The 24,292-nt window shown below is 46.0% G+C and overlaps 1 protein-coding gene across 3 annotated transcripts in view; it reads right to left on the reverse strand.

The window, feature by feature from the left end:
• Positions 1-24,292, reverse strand: part of TRANK1 (tetratricopeptide repeat and ankyrin repeat containing 1) — a 76,989-nt gene that overhangs the window by 39,273 nt on the left and 13,424 nt on the right. The window contains exons 2-9 of one of the 3 annotated variants that reach the window (XM_015236275.3): positions 18,528-18,659; positions 16,287-16,331; positions 14,166-14,292; positions 11,416-11,566; positions 8,473-8,591; positions 5,804-5,887; positions 5,039-5,177; positions 2,909-3,040 (exon numbers count right to left, since the gene is read on the reverse strand). In XM_015236275.3, coding sequence (XP_015091761.2) covers positions 2,909-3,040; positions 5,039-5,177; positions 5,804-5,887; positions 8,473-8,591; positions 11,416-11,566; positions 14,166-14,292; positions 16,287-16,331; positions 18,528-18,659 — 929 coding nt within the window. Of the gene's footprint in view, positions 1-2,908; positions 3,041-5,038; positions 5,178-5,803; positions 5,888-8,472; positions 8,592-11,415; positions 11,567-14,165; positions 14,293-16,286; positions 16,332-18,527; positions 18,726-24,292 lie in introns of those variants that run through there. The other 2 variants (XM_015236274.3, XM_015236276.3) reach the window with 2 other exon arrangements.

Here is a 24,292-nt window from a genome sequence, read left to right on the forward strand (position 1 = left end):
GTAAGGAGACGTCCTCACGAGTGCACTTGCTCCCGTTCCTGGCCGCAGCGGCCCCAGGCCAGGGGACCAATGTCCTTCTGCTTACAGAACCTGAAAATCCAGCTGACTCCCCAGAGCAAGGAGTCCTGTGTCGAGTGGGAAAGACAATAGCTTTTAAGAGGTTCAGTAGTGCGTTCCTCTCTACCTTTCTCCCCTCTCCTTGGCAACAAGCAAGGAGAGGGGGAATCTGGTTACTAGGCAACAGTTACAGCTGTAAGGATGACAGCAAGCTGTGACTTCAGACTTCTTTATTCTCTAGAGAGGAAACAGAATACACTTCCAGAAAAAAAAATTTTAAAAAAGCCTATCTGGGGATGAGAGAAGAAAGTGACTACTGCTTTTGCATCAGGGTCTTCTTGTCACTGTTTCCACCCCCGCAGCCCCACCCTCTGGCTACCAGCTCCGTTTGCTGCTTTGACATTATCTATTTGCCAAGCATCGGGGTATCTCTGTGATCACAGATGCAACAGCTTTCAGAATGTAACAGGTTATCCCTGGAGGCACGGAGAGTCAAATGCATCAATGCCCAATTCCCAACTCCCATAACCGTGCCTCCCCAAAATTCACCGCCTTGACAAAGCACCTCTTCTCCAGGCATCGTCCTGTTCATGGTGTTCTCTTTTCCTACCTCCCCAGTCACGGCTGCTTTTTTCCCATTTTATGAAAATAAGACAAGATAAACAAGGCATACTCCCTACTCATCAAGCATCTCCCTGTGGTAGGCAGAATTCTCAGGTAGACCCTGACATTCCCAACCCCTGGTGGACACACATATCTTCTCCTGGCTATTCATTTAACATTCATCTAAACACTGCTGTGATGAGACTCTGCAAAGGTAGTTAAGGTCCCAAAGCAGCTGACCTCAAGAAAGGGAGGTTATCCTGGCCTGATCACATGAACCCTATGAGTCAAAGGTCTAGAGGTCAGAGATGGAAGAGGGAAGAAAACCAAAGCATGAGAGGGATTTGAGGCACAAGAAGCTCTCCACTGTTAGCTGTGAAGACAGAGGGGGCCACCTGACAAAGAATGTGTGGCATGTAGAAGCTGACAGCAGCCTCTGGCTAAGAGCCAGCAAAAAAAAGGGGACCTTGGTCCTACAACCACAAGAAACTGGATTCTGCCACAATCATGTGAGCTTGAATGAAGGCTCAGTGGTCCAGATGAGAATGCAGGCCCAGCCAATACATTGACTTCAGTCTCCAGTGACCCTGAGCAGGAAACTCAGTCACATCATATCAGACTACTGACCTACAGAGCGGTGATCTAATAAATGAGTGTCATCTTAGGTCACTATATTTATGGTGATTCTTTACACAGCACAGAGAACTAATGTAATTACCAAGGTGTGCTGCCCCAAAAGATGTGAAAACACATTTCCAACACAAATGTTCATAACAGCATTACTCACAATAGCCGAAAAGTGGAAACAAGACAAACTTACTCCGGCTGACGAGCTGATAAACAAAATGTGGCAGACACACGCACGAGGGAATATTATTTGGTAATGAAAAGGGATGCAGTACTGATTCAAACCACAGGGATGAACCTTGAAAACATGATGTTCAGTGAAAGAAGCCAGACACAAAAGACCACATATCATATGGTTCCATTTATACAAAATGTCTAGAATACACAAGTCCACAGAGACAGAAAGGGGATTAGTGGTGGTTTGGGGCTGGAGAGGAAGGGGAATGGGGGAGTGACTTCTGAACAGATAAGGAGTTTCTTTTGAGGGTGATGAAAATTTCCAAAATTGACTGTGACAATGTTTGCATAACTCTGTGAATAAGCTAAAAAGCAGTGAAGTGTGCACTTTAAACAGGTGAATCATACAGCATCTGAATAAAGCTCAAAAGAATCCAGAGGAACCCCTTCTCTGATTCCTGCAGACGTGGATTCCTGGGACCCAGTCCAGTGCAGGTGACATCAGAGAAACAAAGCCCAGGGCTCCTCCTGGGACTTGCTGAAGAGAGGAAACTGCAATTTCCCAGGAGGCCCCAACAGACCAGAGGCCCCTGACCAGTGGCCTTCAGGCTGTGGCTAGTCCACAGGCCTGGTTACTTTTAAGCCAGCATTTTATAATCACAAATTTTCGTATTTGTTAAAAATCCAGCCTCTGACGTCACTTGTCAGCTGAAGATGGCAGCTGTGTCTGGTCCCCATGATCACGCCAGGCTGCAGCCACGCCAGGCACAAGCCCCCACCGCTCCCTATAACCTCCCTTCTGCTGGCGCTGAAAGTCCATCACCACGTACCATCACAGCAACCCTAAATTTTTTTAATAGAAAAAACATGCTTTTCTCTATCCAAAAAAGAAAACAAAGACTGAGAGGTATGAGGGGCTCCAGGGAAATGAGAGGCATCAGAAGGCTGTGTGGGAGCAGGTGCGCTCTTCCCATTTCACAAGGTACGTCTGCAGCAAAAGCGGCAGCTTCCCCTGCCCAGGCCAGCCTCGCTCTTTCAGGTGGCCTGTCTGGCCCCAGCAGGTACGAGAGGATGCAGTTCCTGTGTTAGCTTCTGAGCAGTCCGAGGACCATGTCTGTTGTCTGGTACATGATTTACTGCTGATCCCCAGCCTGGATTTGGTGTAGGTGTGAAGCCAGCAGAAGCACACACACACACACAGTGTGATGAGGGAGGAAGCAAATGCAGCCAGAAGCCCACATCCTTGAGACACTCAACCCCACAGAAGCCACTTAAAGCTGAGGGCTTTGACCTCACGTCCTTTCTGCGCGTTTAAACCAAGGCAAAATTCAGCCGTCTGAGACTGTCGTAGGACGGACCGGGTAAAGCGATCAGCTGTGCGGGTTCCCTCGCACCTGATGTCGCCCCACCCACGGCCCAGCCTCTGCCTAGCGTGGCCACTTACGCTTGATGAGGTACCCGGGGGAGTGGGCGGCGACGACGTGCAGGACCGTGCAGCCATCCGCATCCTTCTGGTTGATACGACCCTTCCACTCGGGCTTGTAGTCCATCAACCACCGGAAAAGATGGTTTTCCCCTGGAGGGAATTCAAATGAGTCTCTGATGTTACTTTCAACACACAGGAAAGCAGCAAAGCACATCACTGTGTACCACCCTGAGGGAACCAAATGGGGCATCCCACGCACGCAGCCACTGACCACACACAGGTGCGGGGACATAGCGTCTGTGAGTCGAAAGGACGTTACAGCAAGTTACTCATACTCAACTTCAGGCAGCTTCCCTAGAAGCAGAGGGATTCTGGTACGTGTGGTTTACTGGGAGAAGGAGAGTATCGGGGGCAGGGCGGGAGAAGGAGGCAAAGAGAGATGTGGTCTCAGCCTGACTCCACGGGGAGCTCTGGAGCAGGGACTGCTCCACAGCACTGACCCACCTTGAAGCAGGGGTCGACCTTTTGTACCCCCGCTAAGAACTATAGGGAGCTTCTGGGGAGGGAGGCGAGTTTGAGGGGAAACCTCGCTGGGAGGTGGTACCTGTTGGCAAAGAGCAGCTCTCTGGCAAAGGGGGCAGCAGGTGGGGATGGGGACACCGGTTCTAAAGAGGACCTGGGTGAGGCACCAGCGGTGCTCCATCAGTCATTGCAGGACTGCAATACTATCAACAGGACATGTCTTTAAGTTCTTCTCCCAGACTCCTTCCTTGTGGGTCCTGGGATGAAGGGAAGCCACACACTTCTGCCAACCGTGGACACCACTTGTCACCACCTCAGAGTCTTCCTCCCATAAACGAATCAGGAATAAACTTGAAGACTTGATCTTATCAATACCTGCCTATAACCACAGGAGCAAACTTAAAAAGCAGACACAGTGAGGGATCATGACGGTCATACTCAGAGGCACACCCAATTTGAAACTGGGAGGACTGGATTAGATTGCTTTCCATCAGACTTTATGCTGAACCGTTTCATCCACCAATCCCTGTGTGAGAGTAAAATCTCTTACGGATTCTCCAACATACGAAATGGGTAATCACAGAGGGAATTTGGCTGAAGCAGAGATGGGAGCCGAGGTCTTCAAGCCCCTGGCCACCCCTTCTCCCATCCTGAGGAGACAGATGCTACAGCCTAGAAGAGGAAGACTGTGTAGACAAGTCCTCGTGGCCCCTTCTCAGATGGTCTGGGTTAGGCCAACAGTGATGCCACATGTGCTTGGAAAAGAAAAACAGGCTTCTATCTAAAGTGTAAATGTGGGTATTGTATGTGTGTATGTTTTAAGGATGAAATAAAAATATTTTAAAATTTAAACCCTATAGCCAAGTGGTAAAGACTGATATAAATAATACATTACATATTATAATTATATATTATATATATTAGTATATTTAGGTTCCCACTTCTCACAGCCGTGGGCCAGGTGGCTGAGTTGCTGGCTACCTGCCTTTGATACCCATCAACAGTTTCCTCCAGCTGTTCAGCCCTGGGGGTAATTCTGCCCTCCTCCCAGGAGATATCTGGCAACGCCTGAAGACAACTGAGAGATGCAACAATCATCCATATCATATCATGTGTGTGTGTGTGTATGCATATATTTACATACATATATACGAGTCCTTTAAAGGCACATCAAGCAAACTGCATCAGTGACAGCCAGTGTTTCCCTTGGGAGTCCCCCGCCCCCACCCACAGTAGTTGGTCCTCTGGCCTAGTGAGAAAATGAACTCGGGAAAAGACCACAGCTGCCTTTGCCAGCGAGAGGAAACTCCACAGCGCTCCTGAGAGCTCTGCCCAGCCAAGGCTATCTGTCCCAAGTCCCTCCTTGGGTCCCAGGGCTCTGCTGTAGTGCCAGGATCTGCCTGGGAACACAGAATCCTTTCAATTTGGGCCTCCCGTAGCTGTGAGGTTGCAGGAGAAATAAAAATGATGCTGCTTTCCTGCTGCCTTCATTCATTTGAAGAATTAAATCATTGACCATTCAAATCATCGAATAGTCCACATTCAAGTGGCCACATTCTGGTTTCACTTGAGCTAAGCAGTCTCCGAGGTCTGAGCTGGAGGGCATCAGGCCGGGGAAGCACTCACGTGCTTGGATGCAGAGCCGCATGAGGGCGTGGAGAGGGTACGGTCCTATGGTCTCGACACTTGCCCCAATGGAGATGAGCCACTGGACTAATCTGGGCACCTGCTCCATTTTCTCATAAAGTCCAATGAAGACATATTTCTAGGGGCACAACAAAACAAAACAAAACAAAACAAAACCACAGGACGAATCATAGACAGTTACCACATCAATATGAAACTTCAAGTTCCTTCCCCATAAAGTGTGGGTACTTTTTTTTCCTTCTAGTTTTATTGAGATATAACCGACATGCAGCACCATCTAAGTGTAAGGTGTCCAGCATAGTGATCTGACTTTCAAACATTGAGAAGTGATTATCACAAGTTTAGTGAACATCCATCATCTCATGTAGATACAAAATAAAAGAAACAGAAAAAAGAAAATGATTTTGTGATGAGAACTCTGAGGATTTACTCTCTTAACGACTTTCATATGCAATGTTACATACAGCCATGTTAATTACATTTCTCATGTTGTACATGACATCCCTAGTACTTAGTTATCTTATAACTGCAAGTTTGTACCTTTTGACTGCCTTCATCCAATTCCCCTGCCCTTCTCCCCACCTATAAAGTTATTCAGAATCAGCAAAGCCCTGATTCGCTGTGGCCCAAGCCTGAGATTACCAGAAATAACAAATCTCCAGCGAGGCAGCTGAAGAGGACTGTCCCAAGTACAAGCTGGAAGTGGCCTGACTCGAAACCGTCTGTGTTGAGAAGCCACCTTACCTCAAAGAGACTTCTCAGCGATAACTCTGGGACGTGGATGTTTCTCGGGAGTCGGTCTTTTCTCGCCAATAGAAGTAGAAATGACTGAAGAGAGAGGAGAAACAGAAAAAGCTGGAACAGGACAGTTGTCCACATAGGTTACTAGAACAAAAGTAATCTTAAGCTTTAAAACACACAAATGAAAAACAAAACAAGACAATCTCTAGCCCTGTCTCTTTTCTTAAGCTACCTACCAAGCTCTTTGGCCTGAGCCATGATAATCAAAGTGTCTCTGTCTAGTCAACTTCCTGTTCTTGGGGAGAGCGAAGCTCTCTCCACATTTCCTCAAAGCCTGCTGAGGACAGGGGCAGCTGGCGGTGGGCAGCCCTGGGAGTACAGTGGCAGAAGGGATGAAAACATAATTTCCTGCAAAGTTCTTAAAGCTTAGCAAGCAGAAGAACCAAATCTTTTACAAATAGCTCATCCCAAGTAATTCCTTAGCATGTTAGTGCTTCATAAGCCCCAAGTATTTGGGGCCCGTGAGACCCTACTGAGTGGGTTGCTGGGGCCGTTCCTGTCACAGTAAGTTGACTGGGCAATTCTCTTCCCAACTCTAAGTCTTACAGTTGAATTAGCAGCTTGACATTGGCCATTGAAATTAAAAGCACTTACACTATAGAAATTAGCAAATGCTACAAAACAGGACTTCAGAGAGCCCGCTGCTAAACCACTGACCCTAAACTGAATCCCAGAGAGGCTAAGCAACTTTCCCAAGGTCACGCAGCACACCTTGAGAGGCCCCGACTGAGATCATCCAGGGATGACAGCTGGTCTAGGAGTTCTGGGCGTGGTATGGCCGTGACTGAAGACCTGGCCTCAGAATCGTTTCCCTCATGCATGCTCTTGCCAGGAGCAGTGTGACCACAAGAACTAAGCCTGTGGCCACATCTTGTTTCTGGTTTCTTTCAGTTTGACACCCACTCTTGACTGCTCATCCTGAACAGGCCCCACTTCCCAGACTCAGTCTCAGGGCTCTGACAGTCCTGATGGCTGGCCTGGCTTTTGTAAGACTCATCTGTCTCCAGTATTTGAAAACGACCTGGGCCTCACTGCTAGCAGGAGATGAGACCACCACCTTGGCTGGATTCCCGGCTCTTCCCTGTCTGGCTGGGTGACAGCATATTAGGAGCTATCTGGCCCCATTCTCTCCTTCCCCACCTAGGCTTCAGGGCTCCATTCATCCACATTCATCCCACATGGGTAAGAGGGGACATAAAAGGTTTTTTCCTGGGTGTTGTAAAGGGAAATACTTTCCTGCTAATGAGGCCTAGAGCCTCCTACCCACAGATCTACCCTAACATTTGGAATCACAGACTTTCAGAACTTTTTTAATAGAACTGGAAAAACCTCTTCTTTGTTCACCCATTTTATTCGAAAAGAAAAGATCCCAGATCTCTCGTTAACAGGGCCCTGGATGTCTGCTTCCTGGTTCCTGTAGAGTCCAGCCCACTTTGCTCACCCTTGCTGCTGCCTTCTCAAGACTGTGACAGAGGAGTGAGCTTCAGGGAGCCCATGGCTGGCTGGACTTCAGGGGGTTCCCATGAGCTCCTTAAAGCTCTACCCATCACCGTGTGTATCTGCAAAGGGAGTCTCACCGATTTCATCAGATTCCCAACAGCATCCGTGACTTTTTCAAAAATGTAAGCATCCTGTATTCTAATGTCATTCAGCCTCCTGGGTCCAGAGTCCCCTGTAGGCTGCCCTTGATTTTTGGACTGCTCAGCTTTAGCAAGCCTGCAGCCCCTTTCTAACCAAACTCCCAGCCTTGGCTGGCCCATTCTCAACACTGTGTATAGGCCACCATCAATGACACCCACTAGTCACTGGGCACCGAGCATATACATGCCAGGTGCTATAAAACCCCTTTGGCTCAGTGTCTGCACACTGTAAGCCCTCAGTGAACATTCACTAGATAGATGTCCCTTAAAGTCATATAGAAACCCCCCGAGCAGCACAAGTAGGTCATCAGCGCCCCCTGCGAGCAAACACCATAAAAAGAGGATTATGAAGATGAAGAGGTAACTGTTTATTTTCCTCAGCCTTTGGGCTTTACATTTCTTTCTTTCTTTTTTCTTTTCTTTCTCCCTTTCTTTCTTCCTTTCTTTCTCCCTTTCTTTCTTCCTTCCTTCCTTTCTTTCTTTCTTTCTTTTCTTTTCTTTCTTCTTTCTTTCTTTCCTCCCTCCTTCCCTCCCTTCCTCCCTCCCTTCCTTCCATTCTTTCTTTTCTTTCATTTTTTAATTGAGTTATAGTCATTTTATAATGTTGTGGGACTTTACGTTTCTTTGATGACAGTGGAGACACAGAGCAAGCAGTGAGGTTGCCACCAACTGAGTGTTTTTCCTAGCTTAAAAAAAAATGGAAACTGGAGAACTAATACATCTCAGTGACTTTCCATCTTTAATGATGTTAAAAAGTTATTTTGAGGGGAGGGTTATATCTCAGTGGTGGAGTGCATACTTAGCATGCATGAGGTCCTGGGCTCAATCCCCAGTACCTCTATTAGGGAAAAAAAAGTTATCTTGGCATCAAGATATGTAAGTACTAAATTATAATCCCCCAGTGCCAGCAGAAAGAAATCATTTAGTCAAGAATGTCCTTCCCCCAGAAGAGAGCCCTCTCCTTTTACTTACATGTAATAATCCTTTCTTTGCCAACTTTTCTATTACCGATTGCCACACTTCAGTTGAGAATCCAGTAGTGAAAATATGATCAAAGCAGGGCGAGAAACTTTGCAAAACAATGGGGTCATCTGAAAGAAAGTTCCAGAGTTTAGAAATTTTAACTTGGACAGTCTAGAACATTTAGGAAAAGGTCCTCCAGTTAGGACCGCACATAGAGAAAAACGGTAAACTTAAGACATCAGAAAGAAAGGCATTTTCGAAGTGTAAAGTCCTATATCATTGAAGTGGCAATCATCTTTTTTTTTTAACCTTTTTTTTTTTTGAGTTATAGTCATTTTACAATGCTGTGTCAAATTGTAGGCAATCATCTTAAGTTTGGGTGAAAATCGGTCCCCTAAGAGTTGGGCAGGAAAACATGAACTAACATTCACTCAGCTTCTGAGCCCAGGGATGTGTACTCATATTACTCCCTCAAAAGAACCAATATGGTAGTGCCTTTCTCCATTTACGGAGGAGGAAATGGAAGCCTAGGGGAAGGTACCAAACTCACTTCCTCTAAGACAGATGTGACAAATATTTTCACTCAGTAGATATGAAACTACGACGAGTGAGGTCAGGCTTCATGGCTTATCGTGTATCTAGTTCATGACCAAAACCAAGCCTGGCGGAACCCAGGTCTACCAGCTCTTTGGGTCAATCCACATTCTTACCAACCTAGTGGCCCTTCAACCTTTCGCATCTCGTGATCCTCCAGACTTTCGGATGAGAACGTCCAGGGGGACAGGTCGGGTGCTAGAATAACATGGCACCTCTTCTAGGTTGTCAATTTCCAAAAATCAGTGGGAAAGATATAGCTCAATTGACAGAATGCATGCTTAGCTTGCACAAGGTTCTGGGTTCAATCCCCAGTACCTCCATTAAGTAAGTAAGTAAGTAAATAAGTAAATAAATAAATAAACCTAATTACTTCCCCTCCTCAAAAAAATTTTTTTTAATTTTCCAAAAATCAGTACATACCAAAACAAAAATATATTGTCTCAAAAGGATACCAAAGTTCCATAAATATATTTTTCAAAATTCAGAAACTGGACCATGGGCATCTCTGTATCCTCCAAACAGGTGCACTTTGGTAGAAAAGTCTGGGATGCATTGTCACAAGAAGTCCCGTTAACTGGCCCCACTCAGGATCCAGACTTCTTAGAGGGGCAGTCACCATGAGGAGGCTGTCTGGAATTCCAATACATCTGGCTTGGCTTCTGATAGAACAGTGACTTTTATTAATTCCTAAAATGTTTTTTTTCTCTTTTTTTAAGTGAAGTATAGTTGATTTACAAGGCTGTGTTAGTTTCAGGTGTACATGTACAAGCACAGTGATTCAGCCACATATATATATATTCTTTCTCAGATTCTTTTGCATTATAGCTTCAAGATACTAAATACAGTTCCTTGTGTTATACAGTAGGTTCTCGTTTATCTATTTTATATATAGTAGTGTGTATCTGTTAAACGCAAACTTCTAACTTATCCCTTATCCGCACCTTTCCCCTTTGGTAACCGTCAATTTATTTTCCATGTAGAACAGTGATAGAGTTGGGGAGGGCATAGCTCAGTGGAAGAGTGCGTGCTCCGCATGCACAGGGTCCTGGGTTCAATCCCCAGTATCTCCATTAAAAAAAAAAAATTTAAAGGACACATTGGGACAATGAGGAAGTGTAGGGGATGGGTCGAGCCATTCAGATTCAAAGGAAAGGGAAGTGGGCTTTAGTCACTGTTCACCAAAGGCTGACTGGAGAGTTGTGACCCGTTAGCACCTGTCTGCACACCTTTACCTCTCTGTTGGGGGACACAGCTGAGCCCACCTCTAACCTCTTCCCCATGCACTGCCTGACGCTGCTCTTACCCCTACTCTGTGCCAAACTTGCCAGTCTATAGGATCCCATTCACAGACCACACAAGTTGCTTTCCCACAGTCACCAGGATTATCAGCCCTAGTCTCCCCACTTCTGAAAGCTGAGACCACTTTCCAGCCATTATAACCTGTGCCGTTTTTCACATTCTAACACCTCTAGAATCAGCACACGTGTTGTGATCAATGTTGTCTCTCAGTGGCAGAATACAAATTAGCAGCCCATCTTAAACCAGCACAATCTGAAATTTGATCAAACACAGTATTTAAAAACAATGGCCTGGCCATTGGCTGAACTTCGGACTGCACTGTGATAACCAGGGAATGAGCCCCTTTGCTCCGGCAGGGAGCATATTACATTGTGTTTCATGGTTTTCTGTTTCTGCCTACTCCAGGCCACCGACAAAGCCACCTCACAGTCCAGGTCTTCAGACTCATAATCCAATGAGCAATGCAAAAGCCCCACCCCTACCACTACCCCTCCTAGACTTGGTGCATGGCCGGGGGTGGGGGTGGGGGGGTCGGAGGGGGGGTGCCCTGCTGCAGCCATGACTCCAGCGCCCCCAGTCAGCTTCCCCATAACCTTCCGTCGGCCCATTCAGGTTATTTTCATAGCAAACAGGAATACTTTCTCGACGTATTGGAAGAATACATGCAAAAAAAATCAGAGGGAAGTGCACAAATCACATAAAACACATAATACATATGCAGGGAAATCTCTACGGATAGCAACCCAGAAAACTTAAGAAGTCCGAAGCAAAACTGGAAAGTTGCAACAGCCTTGAGGGATTTGTGCAAAAAGACCCAGTTGTTTTTACAAAGGCCTGAGCCACCAAAGCTTCCCAAATGCTTTCTAATGTAAAAACCAGTTTCATTCAAACAAAAGTAAGCCACAAACACCCTGTAATTATCTCCCCAGAAGCCTCAGTCCCCAGGAGCCATTCAAATAAAAATCACATGGACTTTTAAAAGAAAGAAAGAGGGCCCGCCTCCCCATCCCACCCACCCCCTTCACCGCCCCCCACCCCGCCCCGCTCCAGACTTACTGCCCATGGTGGTAAAGAATCCCACCAGGAAATCAGCAACCTGGGTCTGGTCCAGGCTGCGCTGCACGAGTCTCAGGCCGTCAAAAAACATGCGAGCAGCTTCGTAAGGCTGGAGCAAACGCAGCAAAGAATAACCAGCTCGGTAATATCCCTGGAACGAAAGAAAAAAAAAAGGCAACACCATATACACCCATTTCTTCCCAAGGCTCACAGCATGATGGAGAAAGGCTGGAGGAGGCGCACTTCTGGGCAAACACAGATGTCTAACAAGCTCTGGTTACAGGTTTTCCTGTATTGTATTCTGTGCCACACTGTTCTTGTTATTTTTCAACTGGCAAGAAAATAATCACTTTCCAATCCATGACATATGCTAACTAAAAATTGGCAACTGCCACCTGCCTCTACAAGGATGGGTCACGTTGGCACTTGCCATCTAACTCTGCTTGGACTAAACTGTGAGCTGCTGCAGAAAGGAGTTCAGGATGGAGGTCAGGAATGAGGCGCTCTGTGCTCTGGGAAAGCTGGCTGAACAGAATTTCCCATCTCTCTGCCTTTCTCAGATCCAAATTTTTTTTAACAACTTTATTGTGGTATGATTCCTATACAATAAACTACACATATTTCAGATGTATAGTTTGATGAATTTTTATAGATGTATACACCCATGAAACCACCACCACAATCAAGATAGCTAACATTGCCATTGTTCCCCAAGAGGTACAAATTTTGAGCTCCCAATTTATCCCTTCCCACCCCCTTTAGCCCCTGGAAACCATAAGTTTATTCTCTGGGTCTGTAAGTCTGTTCCTCAGATCCAAGTTTTATCTTTTGTTTTGGAGGAAGATGAAGAGGACCAGAATACACCACCCCCAAATGTGACACTTTGGTAAAAAGATTATTTTGAGCTGAAGGCATCTGAGATTCAATGGATGCAGAAAGAAGTCTTCCTGGAGCTTCCGTTCTCTGACTAAAAAGCAGAAACTCCAAGAAATGAGGACTGCCATAAATCTCCTCTCCCGGGGAACCCTCATGCCACAAAAAAGACAGAGTGATGCCAAGATGGATCAGGGCAAGCCAACCTTGCTGAGACAGCCCTCATTTTCCATTCATTTCCCCCATATATTTACCTTCCCTCAGTTCACAGCCCCTAAAAATCTAAAAACCCTTCCTTCGGTCTTGTCTCTTCTCTGCAATTTATTCTCTTTGTTAAAAAACTTCTCTGAGGTCTTCACTTCTTGTCTAGGAAGGCCTGAGTCACATAATAATATCAAATAAAATTTGTATGCTTTCCTTCTGTTAATTTGTCTCTTGTCAGCTTAGTTTGCAGGGCCTCAGGCACTGAACAAAAGAGTATAGAGGAAAGTTTGTCTTTCTTCCCTACAGAGGACACTTGTGGGAGGGCTGGGCCGAGCAAGAGATGGAGAGGGAGACACCCAGGAGTTCCAGGTAAGAATGCAGAGGGGTCCTATGCTGTGTGTCAGCAGCTGCTACAGGTCAGGACACTCAAAGAGGAAACCGGGAGCATCATCCAGGACCCTCTGGGTCCCCTGGCCACAGCCATACCCTCCACCTGAGGCATGTGGGCAAACACCAAACACTCCCCACTCCATCCCAGTTGGAGAATGGAGACAATCCTAAAATGCCTTTGGGGAGAATTCCTCAGGAATACAGTCCCATTTTCAAAACTATTCAATAATTTCTAGCGTATCCACCCTCCAATAGAAGAGGTTTAATTTTAAATATACAGTGCCCTCCCTTCAGGTCAAACCCCCCCTACTTTCCACTGTGTTCTGTTTCTAGCAGTCATCCATGAACCACAGACCACGCAGATATAATACACACTCTTATTTACTGAGTGTCAACAACTTCATGCCTCCTTTTTTCCTGAAGCAACTCTAAGACACTGGGATTCTCTCATTTTTACAGTTGGGGAAATGACGGCTTATCGAGAGAAAACTCACTCATCCAAGTGCTTGAAATCAGCACACGGCAGGGCATGGGGGAGAAAGGGCTGTACTATTCCCATTTCATCATGGATGCAGCGTCTCTATAAACTGTCTGTATCACGAATTTGACATTCCGCTGCCTCAGTTGGCTCAAGAAATGCAATTTAAATGAAGGCCTCAGATATTTCGGGTATGTTTTTCCTCTCCCCGCTTGAATCACTCAAGGACTGGGCTGCTGTCTTCCACATCCTCTGTCTGCCTTAGGGCATCAAGAAGGTGCCTTGCAGAGCTGCCACTCAGAGCATCCTGGCTGAAAAGATGATCAAATGACCACCTATTGACCTTTGTTAACCACCTTAAAGGGGCTTGCTGGCCTCTCAAACTTCCCAGATCCCTCCAGAAGGGCTGATTTCTGCTGTAAGGAATGCTTTCTGAAGAACTCCACACAGCCTGTATTTGGAATAAAGCTTTGCTGAAATGAAACTTGCAAACAGCAAAGAACAGGAACAGACGATTAATTCTGGTGCAACTACATCAGAATAAAATGAGCTTCACTGGGGTCTCCACCGGACTCCAGCCGCCAAAATGCTCCGCTCTGCTCATCCCTGCAAATGCCTTTCAAGATTTGGCCACCATTTTTCTTACTCTTCTCCAGATTCTGCTCACAGGCTCTGTGCGCATCTGTCTCAGATGCAAAGAGAGTTGAATGAGAAGCACTCCTGGCATTTCCTTTTCAAAAAGAAGGAAGGGAAGGAGGCAGAAGAGGAAGGAGGCAGCTGCCCCGGTGCCCCGCTGTCTCCATACCTTCACGTAGGTTGGATCCCACTGGAGACACTCCTTGGCAGCCTCGTATGCGTCGTTCCACTTCCCAAGGCTGTAAAACGCGTTGGATTTGTGGCACAGCAGCACAGCCAAGTCCCTGGGGGGAACCCTGTGAGGTAGGACAAATGGGTGGTCGGTAAACAGTTCTATCTTTCCGTAAATACAGAACACCGTCCCTGAAGGCCACCACTCTGGTGCCAGCTGCTGCCACCACGATGGGGTTTCAGCAGGAAATGTCCCAGTTATGCCTATCACATCTGACCCTTGTAGCCTAGAAAGACTGGGGCGTCTGCAATGTCCCGATCTCCCTTCCTCACTCCCGCCTTTTAATGACTGATGTTCTCAACACCTTGGGTCCACCTCCTACGGACCTCCACCGGTCTTTTTATTCTTTAGAGACCATCAGTGAACATGCTGCAGAAAACGTGACTGGTCCTAAGGATGGAGAGGACAGGAGTTCCCACCGAGCCTGCACAGAGTGCAGACTCCGTGTGAGCCACCCCACATGCACGCTTGGGCGGACTGGAGGCAGAGCTTATCAGAATGGGACCACACTGTCCCACGGACCCCGGTGAGAGATGCAGGATGAGCACTGCTCTATTAGACAGACAGGGCCACCTGACCGTGGGCCAGGACCCAGGGCCAGCACGCAAATAGAGGCTCACACACCGTATGGCTAATTTACTGTCCGATATGGTAGTCACTGGCCATGCGTAGTAATTTAAATTTAAATCAATTAAAATAAAGCAACATTTAAAATTCCTCAGTTCCTGAATGGAGCACCTGTCAAGGACTCAATAGCCACATTCTCTCTTATAGAACAGATTCGTTGTCTCAGAAAGTCCTATTGGACAGCGCTAGTCTTAAGTATTTGAAGGCCATGCATCAAGTTTAGAAATGTAAATAAAAATGTTCTCTCCTTCTACTTTATAAGAACTGAAAGGCAAGCTTCAAGTTTGGAACTGCAGGCACTGCGTCAGGGCAGGGTGAGCCGGGCCTGTGCCCCTGCCCTCTCCCTCTTCTCTTTCCATCTCAGCCTTCATCCTGCACTGCAGGAGGAACAATTCCAAGCTCTGTCCACGCCCCTGACCTTGGCCAGCCCTCTGAAGAATAGGCTGTGGGGAAGAGGTCCATGCAGGCCCTAGGAGCAGGGTCCAGGGGCAGAAATTCCTGGGTCCATGCAACAGTAGTGCAGACCAAAGGGAACGCAAGGACTCTGGGTGGGTAAAGCCCCTAGTCCCATACCCTGCCTGTGGGGAGGGTACAGCTGGGGGAAGGCCAAAGCGGGCCTCGAAAGCAGGGCAGGGCAGGGGCCCTCTTCTCTGGGTCTAGGGGTCATACAGCTGCAAGATGAGTGCTGAAACACAAATATACCACAGGAAAACACAAAATATACCACAATATGTCAACAGAAGCCCAGGTGCTAATGAATTAAAGACACACAAGATGCAAAAGCAAGGCTTACGTTTCTTAAAAAAAAAAAACAACTTTAATTGTAAAAATAATACAAATAGAAAACATAGGTGATACAAATACCCACAAAAATAAAGTAAAATTCCCCTCTACTGCGTCCCCACCCACAGTGCTCTGTGTATTGGGCTCCTCACACTGCCCACCCTTCCCTCGAGGTGAAGGAGGAGGACCTAGAAGCACAGGAGGAGCAGTGAGGCCGTCAGCGGGTGGCTGACAAAAGAACTATGACCTCAGTGTGGAGCTGAGGATACCCTGGCCAGTGCAGCCGTCCCCAGCAGAAATGAAGTGTTGGCTGCAACCAGGGGCTCCCAGGGCCTCATGCTCCAGAGATTTATCCTCAGGCTAATGGGAGCTGCCATCTCCCCAGGAAGTTACATCCCTCTTACGGACTGTGTCCTGCTCCAAAATTCATATTTGAAGCCCTGGCCCCCAGTGTGATAATATTTGGAGATGGGGGCCTTTGGGGAAGTGATTAGGTGTACATAAGTCATAAGAAGTGGGCTTCACAGTAGGATTAGGGCTCTTATAAGAAGAGACACCAGAGAGTTTCCATTCTCTCCCCCTCCCCCCGCACCGGGTGAGGATGCAGTGAGAATGTGGCCGTCTGCAAACTAGGAAGAGGGCACTTACCAGGAACTGAATTGACTGGCACCTGGACCTCGAACTTCCCAGCCTCTAGAATTGTGAGAGTAAATTCCTGTTGTTTATTCCACCCAGTCAATGGTATTTTGTTACTGCAGCCCGAGCTGACTAATCCAGCCCAGCTCCCGCGGACAACCCCTGGGGACCAGACAGCCTACAAATGATGACTGACTGACATGGAAATCAAAAGGTCAGTTCAGCTTCCTTGTCCTCAAGTGAGACCAGCTCTGCTGTACGATGCAGGCTCCAGAGCTCCCCGGGGATCAGGATGAGGCTGACTTCAGCTGGGATACCACCCTTGCTTAGAGCCTTCCCGCCCCACCCAGCCCCATCCGGCTTTCCTCAGTCCCCTTCTCCTGAGAGCACTTGCTCTGGGAACCACATGCACCCAAATCCCTGTGTCAGCTGGAGTGGCAGGAAGGCCCAGGGAATGGTGTCAGGAAGGTCCCATGAAAGGTAATATTTGAGGGTGCAGGCAGATGTCCCGTTAGCAATCAGGCAGCTGGGAAGCGGGGGAGCTGAGATTTGAGCACTCCCAGTGTGGGGTCAGTCTGTGGTCACAACCACTATACGACACTACCTTTTTAAGGAAGGTCACTGTTTTCCCCTGAATGAGGAGCTCTAGGCCCAGCTCTGACACAGCTGTGATCTGAACCAGGAAGGGCAGAAGGAAAGAACTATAGGCCCAGGCCAATGACAGCCAATTCAAGTCCCCCTGGAGTAGAGACACCAAGGTGACAGGAGGGAGGTGATAGGAGCCATGTTTCATGAATTTAACCCAGTGCCATTTCTCAGCACAAGTTTAGGCTGCGTGCACCCTATCAGTGCCCACCTCTGCTTCCTCTACTACAGGTGTCCCCGAAGGATGATCTGGGAATCTCTGAGGGTCCCCAAGACCATTTCAGGTGGTCCAAAAGGTCAGAATACCTTCACAACTGTAGTTGGCTGAATAATGCTCCCCCCAATAATGTTTCCTTTTAGGGGACTTTGGAGATGTGATTAGCTTAAGGATCTTGAGGGGAGGAGATCATCCTGGATTTTGATACAGTCACAAGGGTCCTTATAAAGGGAGACAGAGGGAGACATGGCCACAGCAGAGGAGAAGGAGACGTGATGAAAGAAGCAGAGACTGGAAGGATGCATTTTGAGGGTGGAGCAAAGGACCACAGACTAGGGAATACAGGTGTCCGTCACCTGAGGGTGAAAGCAGCCAGGAAACTGCTCCTCCACAAGGAAACAGCCCTGCCGACGCCTGGATTTTAGCCTCATGAGAGCCATTTCAGACCTCTGACCTCCAGAACTGTCAGATAGTAAATCTGTATTGTTTTAAGCCACTCAGTTTGTGGTCATTTCTCATAGCAACAACAGTCAACGAATTCAACAATACCAAGACAGTATGTGCCTTTTTCATGCTCGTTCTCTGCCATGGGGACGGGGAGCTTTGCAGAAGCTATCTGACATGTGACACCACAACAGACTCAATGCTGAAGCAGATGTGAGAAGCCAGATGTCTTGTGGTGAGACACGCATTCAAGAGATTAGCAAAACTGTAAAATAAAACTCTTCTCACTAAGTTTTTGGTTGTGAAAAATACCCTCATTTTTCATTAAAATGTTACTTATGTTAACATGTCATGGGTTTATTACTGATATTTAAAAAGAGGTAAATCAATGCATATTTTAAATTGTTCTCAGTTTTAAGTTCTCATACAGACTCTACCGATAGCTGTGACCTACATCAACAAAAGCTCTTTGGGGTCCTCCACAATTAGTAAGCAGACCATGATACTGACCTGTTTGGGAGCAGGTCTGCCAGCAGTAAAGGGGCAGGGGATGGGGGGAGCTTTAGTTCCCAGTCGTGTGCCCTGGGGCAGGGTTGTTGATGGATAAACAAGATGCAAATGAATGACAACTGAGGGGTCCGGGACTTCAGTTATCCCAAGAACTCTGATCCTGGAACCAGACAGAAGGGGAAGTTTTGCAATATTTATCAACAGTCCTCTGTGTTTCACTTTCTATTTCCTGAATTCCTCCAGTAGTCTCAGCTCAGCTTCTGAGCTGACAATGCAGAGAATATGAACAGAAAGCAGGAGAGAAGGGGTGGTGACGGGGAAAAGAAAACAGAAACTAGGTGGTGTGATATGAAAAGAGAAGCAAACAAAAGCAAGCGAGTGAGTCTCCCTTGACTTAAAAAAAAATTGAAAGGCGGGGAGAAAATCCAAACACTTACCCCCACTGGAACAACTGCATGAGAATCTGGATGGCTTCATCATACTTTCTGATGGCCAAAGAGAAGTTCCCGTTCTTAAACACCTGGTTGCCAGATTCTTTCAACAGCTCAGCGTAAGCTATGGGGTCCATCCTGCGAGGACAAGGAGGAAAGGCTAGCTGCCGCCCGCCCGCTAGGGGCTCCTTCCCCTGCATATCTGCAAGGCTCCGAGTCCGGAGGGGCAGATCGTTCACTCTGGCCCCTCCCACCGGCCGGGAGCACACCCTGACCACGCCTCCCGCCACCACCGGGGAACCCGACGCGGGGCTGATCTGATGAGGCCATTTCTTCCTCAGTTCTTTTCTGACCTCAGGGGCAGCGGCCAGAGCGATCCCATCTATTCTGTGTTAATGATCAGCTGGGCTCTGAGAAAGGAGGCTGCTTCCGTGCACAAGACAACATACACCTGGCCGGCAGCGTGCGCTGGAGAAGCGGCAGCTATTCCTCCCCCCACCCCCAACCACCACCCCGTAATCTGCATTCATGGACCCATCACTGCAACCCAGAAGGAGGCACTGTCCCCACTGTTCAGATAAGAAAACTGAGGCTCAAAGAGGTTCAAGTCATTTGCCTAAGGGCCTGCTTAGACAGATCCCAACTCCAGGTTTCCACTCTTGACCCTGTACCTCATCACCTACTGGTACAAGGAGTTGATGGCTCTTCCATTCTCTTAGAAGGTGGGAAGAGGGAGAGGTGGAGTGGTTCTAAAGGTTAAAGTATGCAAGAGGCTAGGACACAGGGCCACCCACAATCACAACCTCTCCCGCCCTCCTGTCTTCCTAAAAACACTAGTAAAACAGGCCTCAGAATATTTGTCCCTGAGATTGCCATTGCCTGCTTACCTCTGCACCCCCTCCCAAGAAGCACTGGCCTCTTTCATGACTCTTGTTTTATTCACTTAGTAGCCCTTTGGCCTAGCATCCGATGGGTACTTAAATAGCTGTGGTGTAATGACCTTGAATACCAGACCCAGAGAGGCTGCCCGTTACCAATTCTCTGGAATGGTCTGGGTAGCGGGAGAGAAGGGCCTGGAGCCCTGCCCACCTGATGGGTTGCAGGACGCGTTTGTGAACAAAGGTAGTGGAGAGGAGAGGCCTTGGAGAGCCTCAAGAAGCAGCTGCCAAGGAGGCAGGGACAAGGTGGAGGTCAGAAGAGATGTCGCTTACAATTTTCTCCTCCCAAAATGGCAGCAGGAAATGCAAGGCAGTGGGAAGGGTCTTAAAAAGGAGGATAGTCCACATTGACAGACGAATGGATCAAGAAGATGTGGTGTATATACATACACAATGGAATACTACTTGGCCGTAAAGAAGAATGAAATAACGCCATTTGCAGCAACATGGATGGACCTGGAGATTTGTCATACTAATTGAAGTAAGTCAGACAGAGAAAGACAAATGCCACATGATAACACTTACATGTGGAAACTAAAAAAAATGATACAAATGAACTTATTTACAAAATTGAAACAGACTCACAGACACAGAAAACAAATTTATGATTACCAAAGGAGAAAGGGGTAGGGGAGGGATACATTAGGAGTTTGGGATTAGCAGATACAAACTACTATATATAATATAGATAAACAACAATGTCCTGCTGTAGAGCACAGGGAACTATATTCAATATCTTCCAATAGCCCATAATGAAATAGAGTATGAAAAGGAATATACTTGTGTATGACTGAACCACTATGCTATACACCAGAAACTAACACAACATTGTAAATCAACGATACTTCAATTTAAAAAAGAAATTTTTTCTTTAATTTTTAAGTTTTGTTTCAAAAATGAGGACAGATAGCTGCAAAGGCCCCACAGCTGTGGGGTCATACAAGCTACTGGGGGTCTTCTTAACCAACACAGCCCTTAGATAGATAATCATTCTTACTGTTTGTATCATTTTAAATCTTGCTGAAGGGGATGGGGGCAGGGGAAGCAGACCCATACAGGTAGAAGTGGTGGCTTATTGTAAACCCATATGAGCTTACTGGGCTTTTGAACTATGCTGCATGCTTCCAGCAGAGATGTAACAGAAGGAGGTGTGTGATCGCTAAACAAGTGAAAACACAAAATTCCAACCCAGTCTTTGTATTAAATAATCTCTCAATCCCATGGCTCACATTTATACTGAGATGACAGAGGAGAACATGAAAAAAATTTTAATTGAAGATGAGGGAGTGAAAACATCTTTCTCTTTCAAATACTGTTAGCCAGGTATTCCATAAATAATTTATAAACTGGCCATGATCAGACAACTAGAAAAAGGAACCGCTATAAAAACTGTCAAAGGGTTAATACCCTTGTTTTATAAATCCTTTTTCACTGCAAGAAAGGATCCACACCCTGACCAAAATGTGTAAGGTACTAAACAGAAAATTCACAAAGGAATATCATTAACTGCTTAATATATGAAAAGTGGATACCCAGGACCACCCTAACTTGTACGCAAAGAAATGAAGAATTAAAACAACAAGGCATCACTGGAAAATACTTAAAAGAATGACCCCAAATGTTGGGCACTGTCATATTATTCTGCTTACAGGGAAATATACTACATCGCAGATTTATTGAGCCTTGTGGATGTTCGCCACAGTAAAACACCAGAAACAACCCTAAATGTTTCATAATGTGAAACAACCCTAAATGTTTCATAATGTGTAACGAATTTGGATCAGTTATAGAACATCCATATGGTAGAATACCACACAGTTATTTTAAAAATCATGTTGTAAAAGAACATTTAATGATAGGCTAAGTTACTAAATGAAAGATAGAGGCAACACAAAAAGGCATACAATCTCAAATTAAATTTTAAACACATCCAATGTATTGAAACCATGCCAGAATGTTAACAGCCCCACCACTGGGATTAGGCAGGGTTTTCATTTTCCTCCTTGTGCTTTTCTGAATTTCCAGTTGCCCGAGACTGTGCCACGTTCATAATCAGACCATAAATGTCACTAGAACAAGACTCTTTAAGGGCTTCATTGAAGAAAACAAACACAGAATGTTTCCACTGTATTTACAAGTACAATACAAAGTATTCATGTCAGAACTTTTTTCGTACACCTCTAGAAACAAATAGTGAGCATGCACAAGGTCCTGGGTTCAAACACCAGCACCCCTATTAAAAATAAATAAAAAAATTTTAAAAAGTAACTTCCCCTCTGAAAAAAAAAATTAGAAACCAATAGTGAGCTCTTAATATTATGTGAGCAAACATCAAATGTATCCATCTACTTTTTCTGCTTTTTCTTGGTGCTTTTTTTCTGCTGCTTTTTCCCTCCGGCTTTTTCTTGGTGCAATCAAGTAACAGGGGAAAGGAGGATTGCCAACCACACAAAAGCTCTTTGCTTCTTAATAGCAAATTGACAGTTACATCCTCACTACAGGGAAGAATGCTTTATATCTCTGCCTCAAAACACTTATGGCTCAACTGTTGAATCTTTTTTTTTTCAACGAGCCAGCAGACTACTGATAGGATGAAACTGCTAAATACAAGTGGTAATGATTTACCATAATGACCATATCCTTTAGAACTAATATGTCGTGAGCATCTGCTACGTGCTTTACCTCATCATGTCATTTTATTCTTGCAAGAAGCCCCAGGAGGTAGCCTTGATTGTGTCCCCATTCCACATATGGAGAAAGCGAGGCCAGGAGAGGTAAGTAAGCTCCTTGCCATCGTCCCAGGGAAAGTGGTAGCGCAGTAATCCAAACCTAGGTGGGCTGGCTTTGGGAGCTCGACTACACTCTGAAGAGCCAAGACAAAGGCAAAACTGTCAGCGGGCTACCCCACAGCAGTCACAATCCTGCACTTTCAGTTTTGTCAGTGCTGCCAATGCTAAAAGATGAGGATGTAAAGACAGTTTCACAGGGGCGGGGTCAGCTTTTGCTCAGGTTCACGATGTCCCTAGGAGGATTCAAGGTCCACTTGCTGGGAGGTGGCCAGGGCTGCTGAGAAACACAAGAGGAAGCAGATGCGGGGAAAATGCAAACACACTGAGGAGGTTCTGAAACCAGCAAGTCTGAAACTTAGCAGATGCAGGTTGTTGTAGTTTTGTGTGTGTGTGTTTGAGTTTTTTGTGCTTTGTTTTGTTTTTCTTAATTGAAGTCTAGCTGATTTACAATACTGTGTTAGTTTCAGGTGTACAGCAAAGTGATTCGGTTATACATATATATCTGTATTTTTTTTTCAATTCTTTTCCATTATAATTCCATTGGGTAAACACACATGAAGTTCTATAACTGACTTACAGGACCAAAACTGCAAACAGGGATGGGTTTGGGGCAGCTGAAAGGGGCAGAGGGAGACCCTCCATCCCTTTTCTGGGTACCACTTGACATCTTAACAGCAAATTTGTTTACTTTTTTGCTTTTTGGTGGTGGTGTTTTGTTTTGTTTTGTTTTAAATAAAATCCTTTCAAAATACTCCCCAAAGTAATCAATGATCCAAGATCAATTCTTGGGAAACTGGGAATAGGGACAGTTCCAAACTGAGACCACAGAGAGCAATTCTTAAAACTGACTCCTCCCTGCTCCCACAGGAAGGCGGGCACAGACAGGATAAGAATCCAAAGTCACAACTCATTCTGGGGACTCCAATTTGTTTTCTTTGCTTTTCTTTATTTTTTCCCTTGAGGGGAGGGGTGCAAACATGGAAAGAGAAGAGTAGGGATTTTCTTAAGAAACTCACTCAAAACTTTTCAAAGACATCTGGGAAAGTGTGAAGTGGTGGCTCCAAGCCTTCCCTATCTGGGTGTTTAAATAAAATGAGAAAGACCAGATCATTGTGGCACCCCACCTCAGCTGTCTCACCTGCCCCAACCCACCAAAGCCCAGTTCAGTGGACTGCCGTAAACCCAGTCCAGGCCATCCCCTTTGGCTATCAACTTTAAATTATTCCACCTTAACTGGCAGCCTCATTTACCTCCAACTACATGTACACCAACAGCAAGATGGTGATTATAAAACTAGTTGACTAGTCCAGCTCCAAAATCTCCCTTGTAAAATTTACATTCTAAAAGTCATACTCCCTGCAAAACTTAAACACCATAAATTCTATCTCTGTAATATGTGCAGTCTCTTGACTGTTTTTAAATCTATGCCTCTTTTGATGAAAGTTTCTCACACTCACCCAACACATATGTGCCTCCCAAGAGGATCTATAACCTTCCGAATATCCTAATTTTAACATTTACAAAGTATCTGCCCTGTGCCAGACACTGCACTGGGCATCAGGAGTTTGATGGTGAAAGGATAACCACTATCCCCACCTCCAAGGGGTTTACTGTCTGTTAGAGAAATGGGCATTAAATAAATAATCAAATGAAGATTATAACTAACAAATTTTTCTTCCTAAGAAAAAGAGGGGAGAAGAAAGCATATAAAAAGAGAATACAACTTAAATTATAAGGGGCAAGGAAGGTCTCTCTAGGAAGTGATGTTTGAACCAAGATCCAAAAAATGAGTCATTAACCCAGTGTAGAGTAGGACAGGGGGAACAGTATACGCAAAGACTCTGAACCTCACAGTTCAAGAACTGCCAGGTGAGTAGAAGACAGGAATGAGGCTAGAGGAGCAGGTAGTGGTTACAAGAGCAGATGACCTGGGATCTTGAAGGCCATCAGAGGGTCTTGGAATTCATCTTAAATGCAACTGGGGAAGCAGCACTGTCCATTACAACTTTCTGTGATGATGGGAACATTGTGTTCTGTATTGTCC

This window comes from Vicugna pacos, chromosome 17 (assembly GCF_048564905.1).
Source record: "Vicugna pacos chromosome 17, VicPac4, whole genome shotgun sequence".
NCBI classification, from domain to species: Eukaryota; Metazoa; Chordata; class Mammalia; order Artiodactyla; family Camelidae; genus Vicugna; species Vicugna pacos.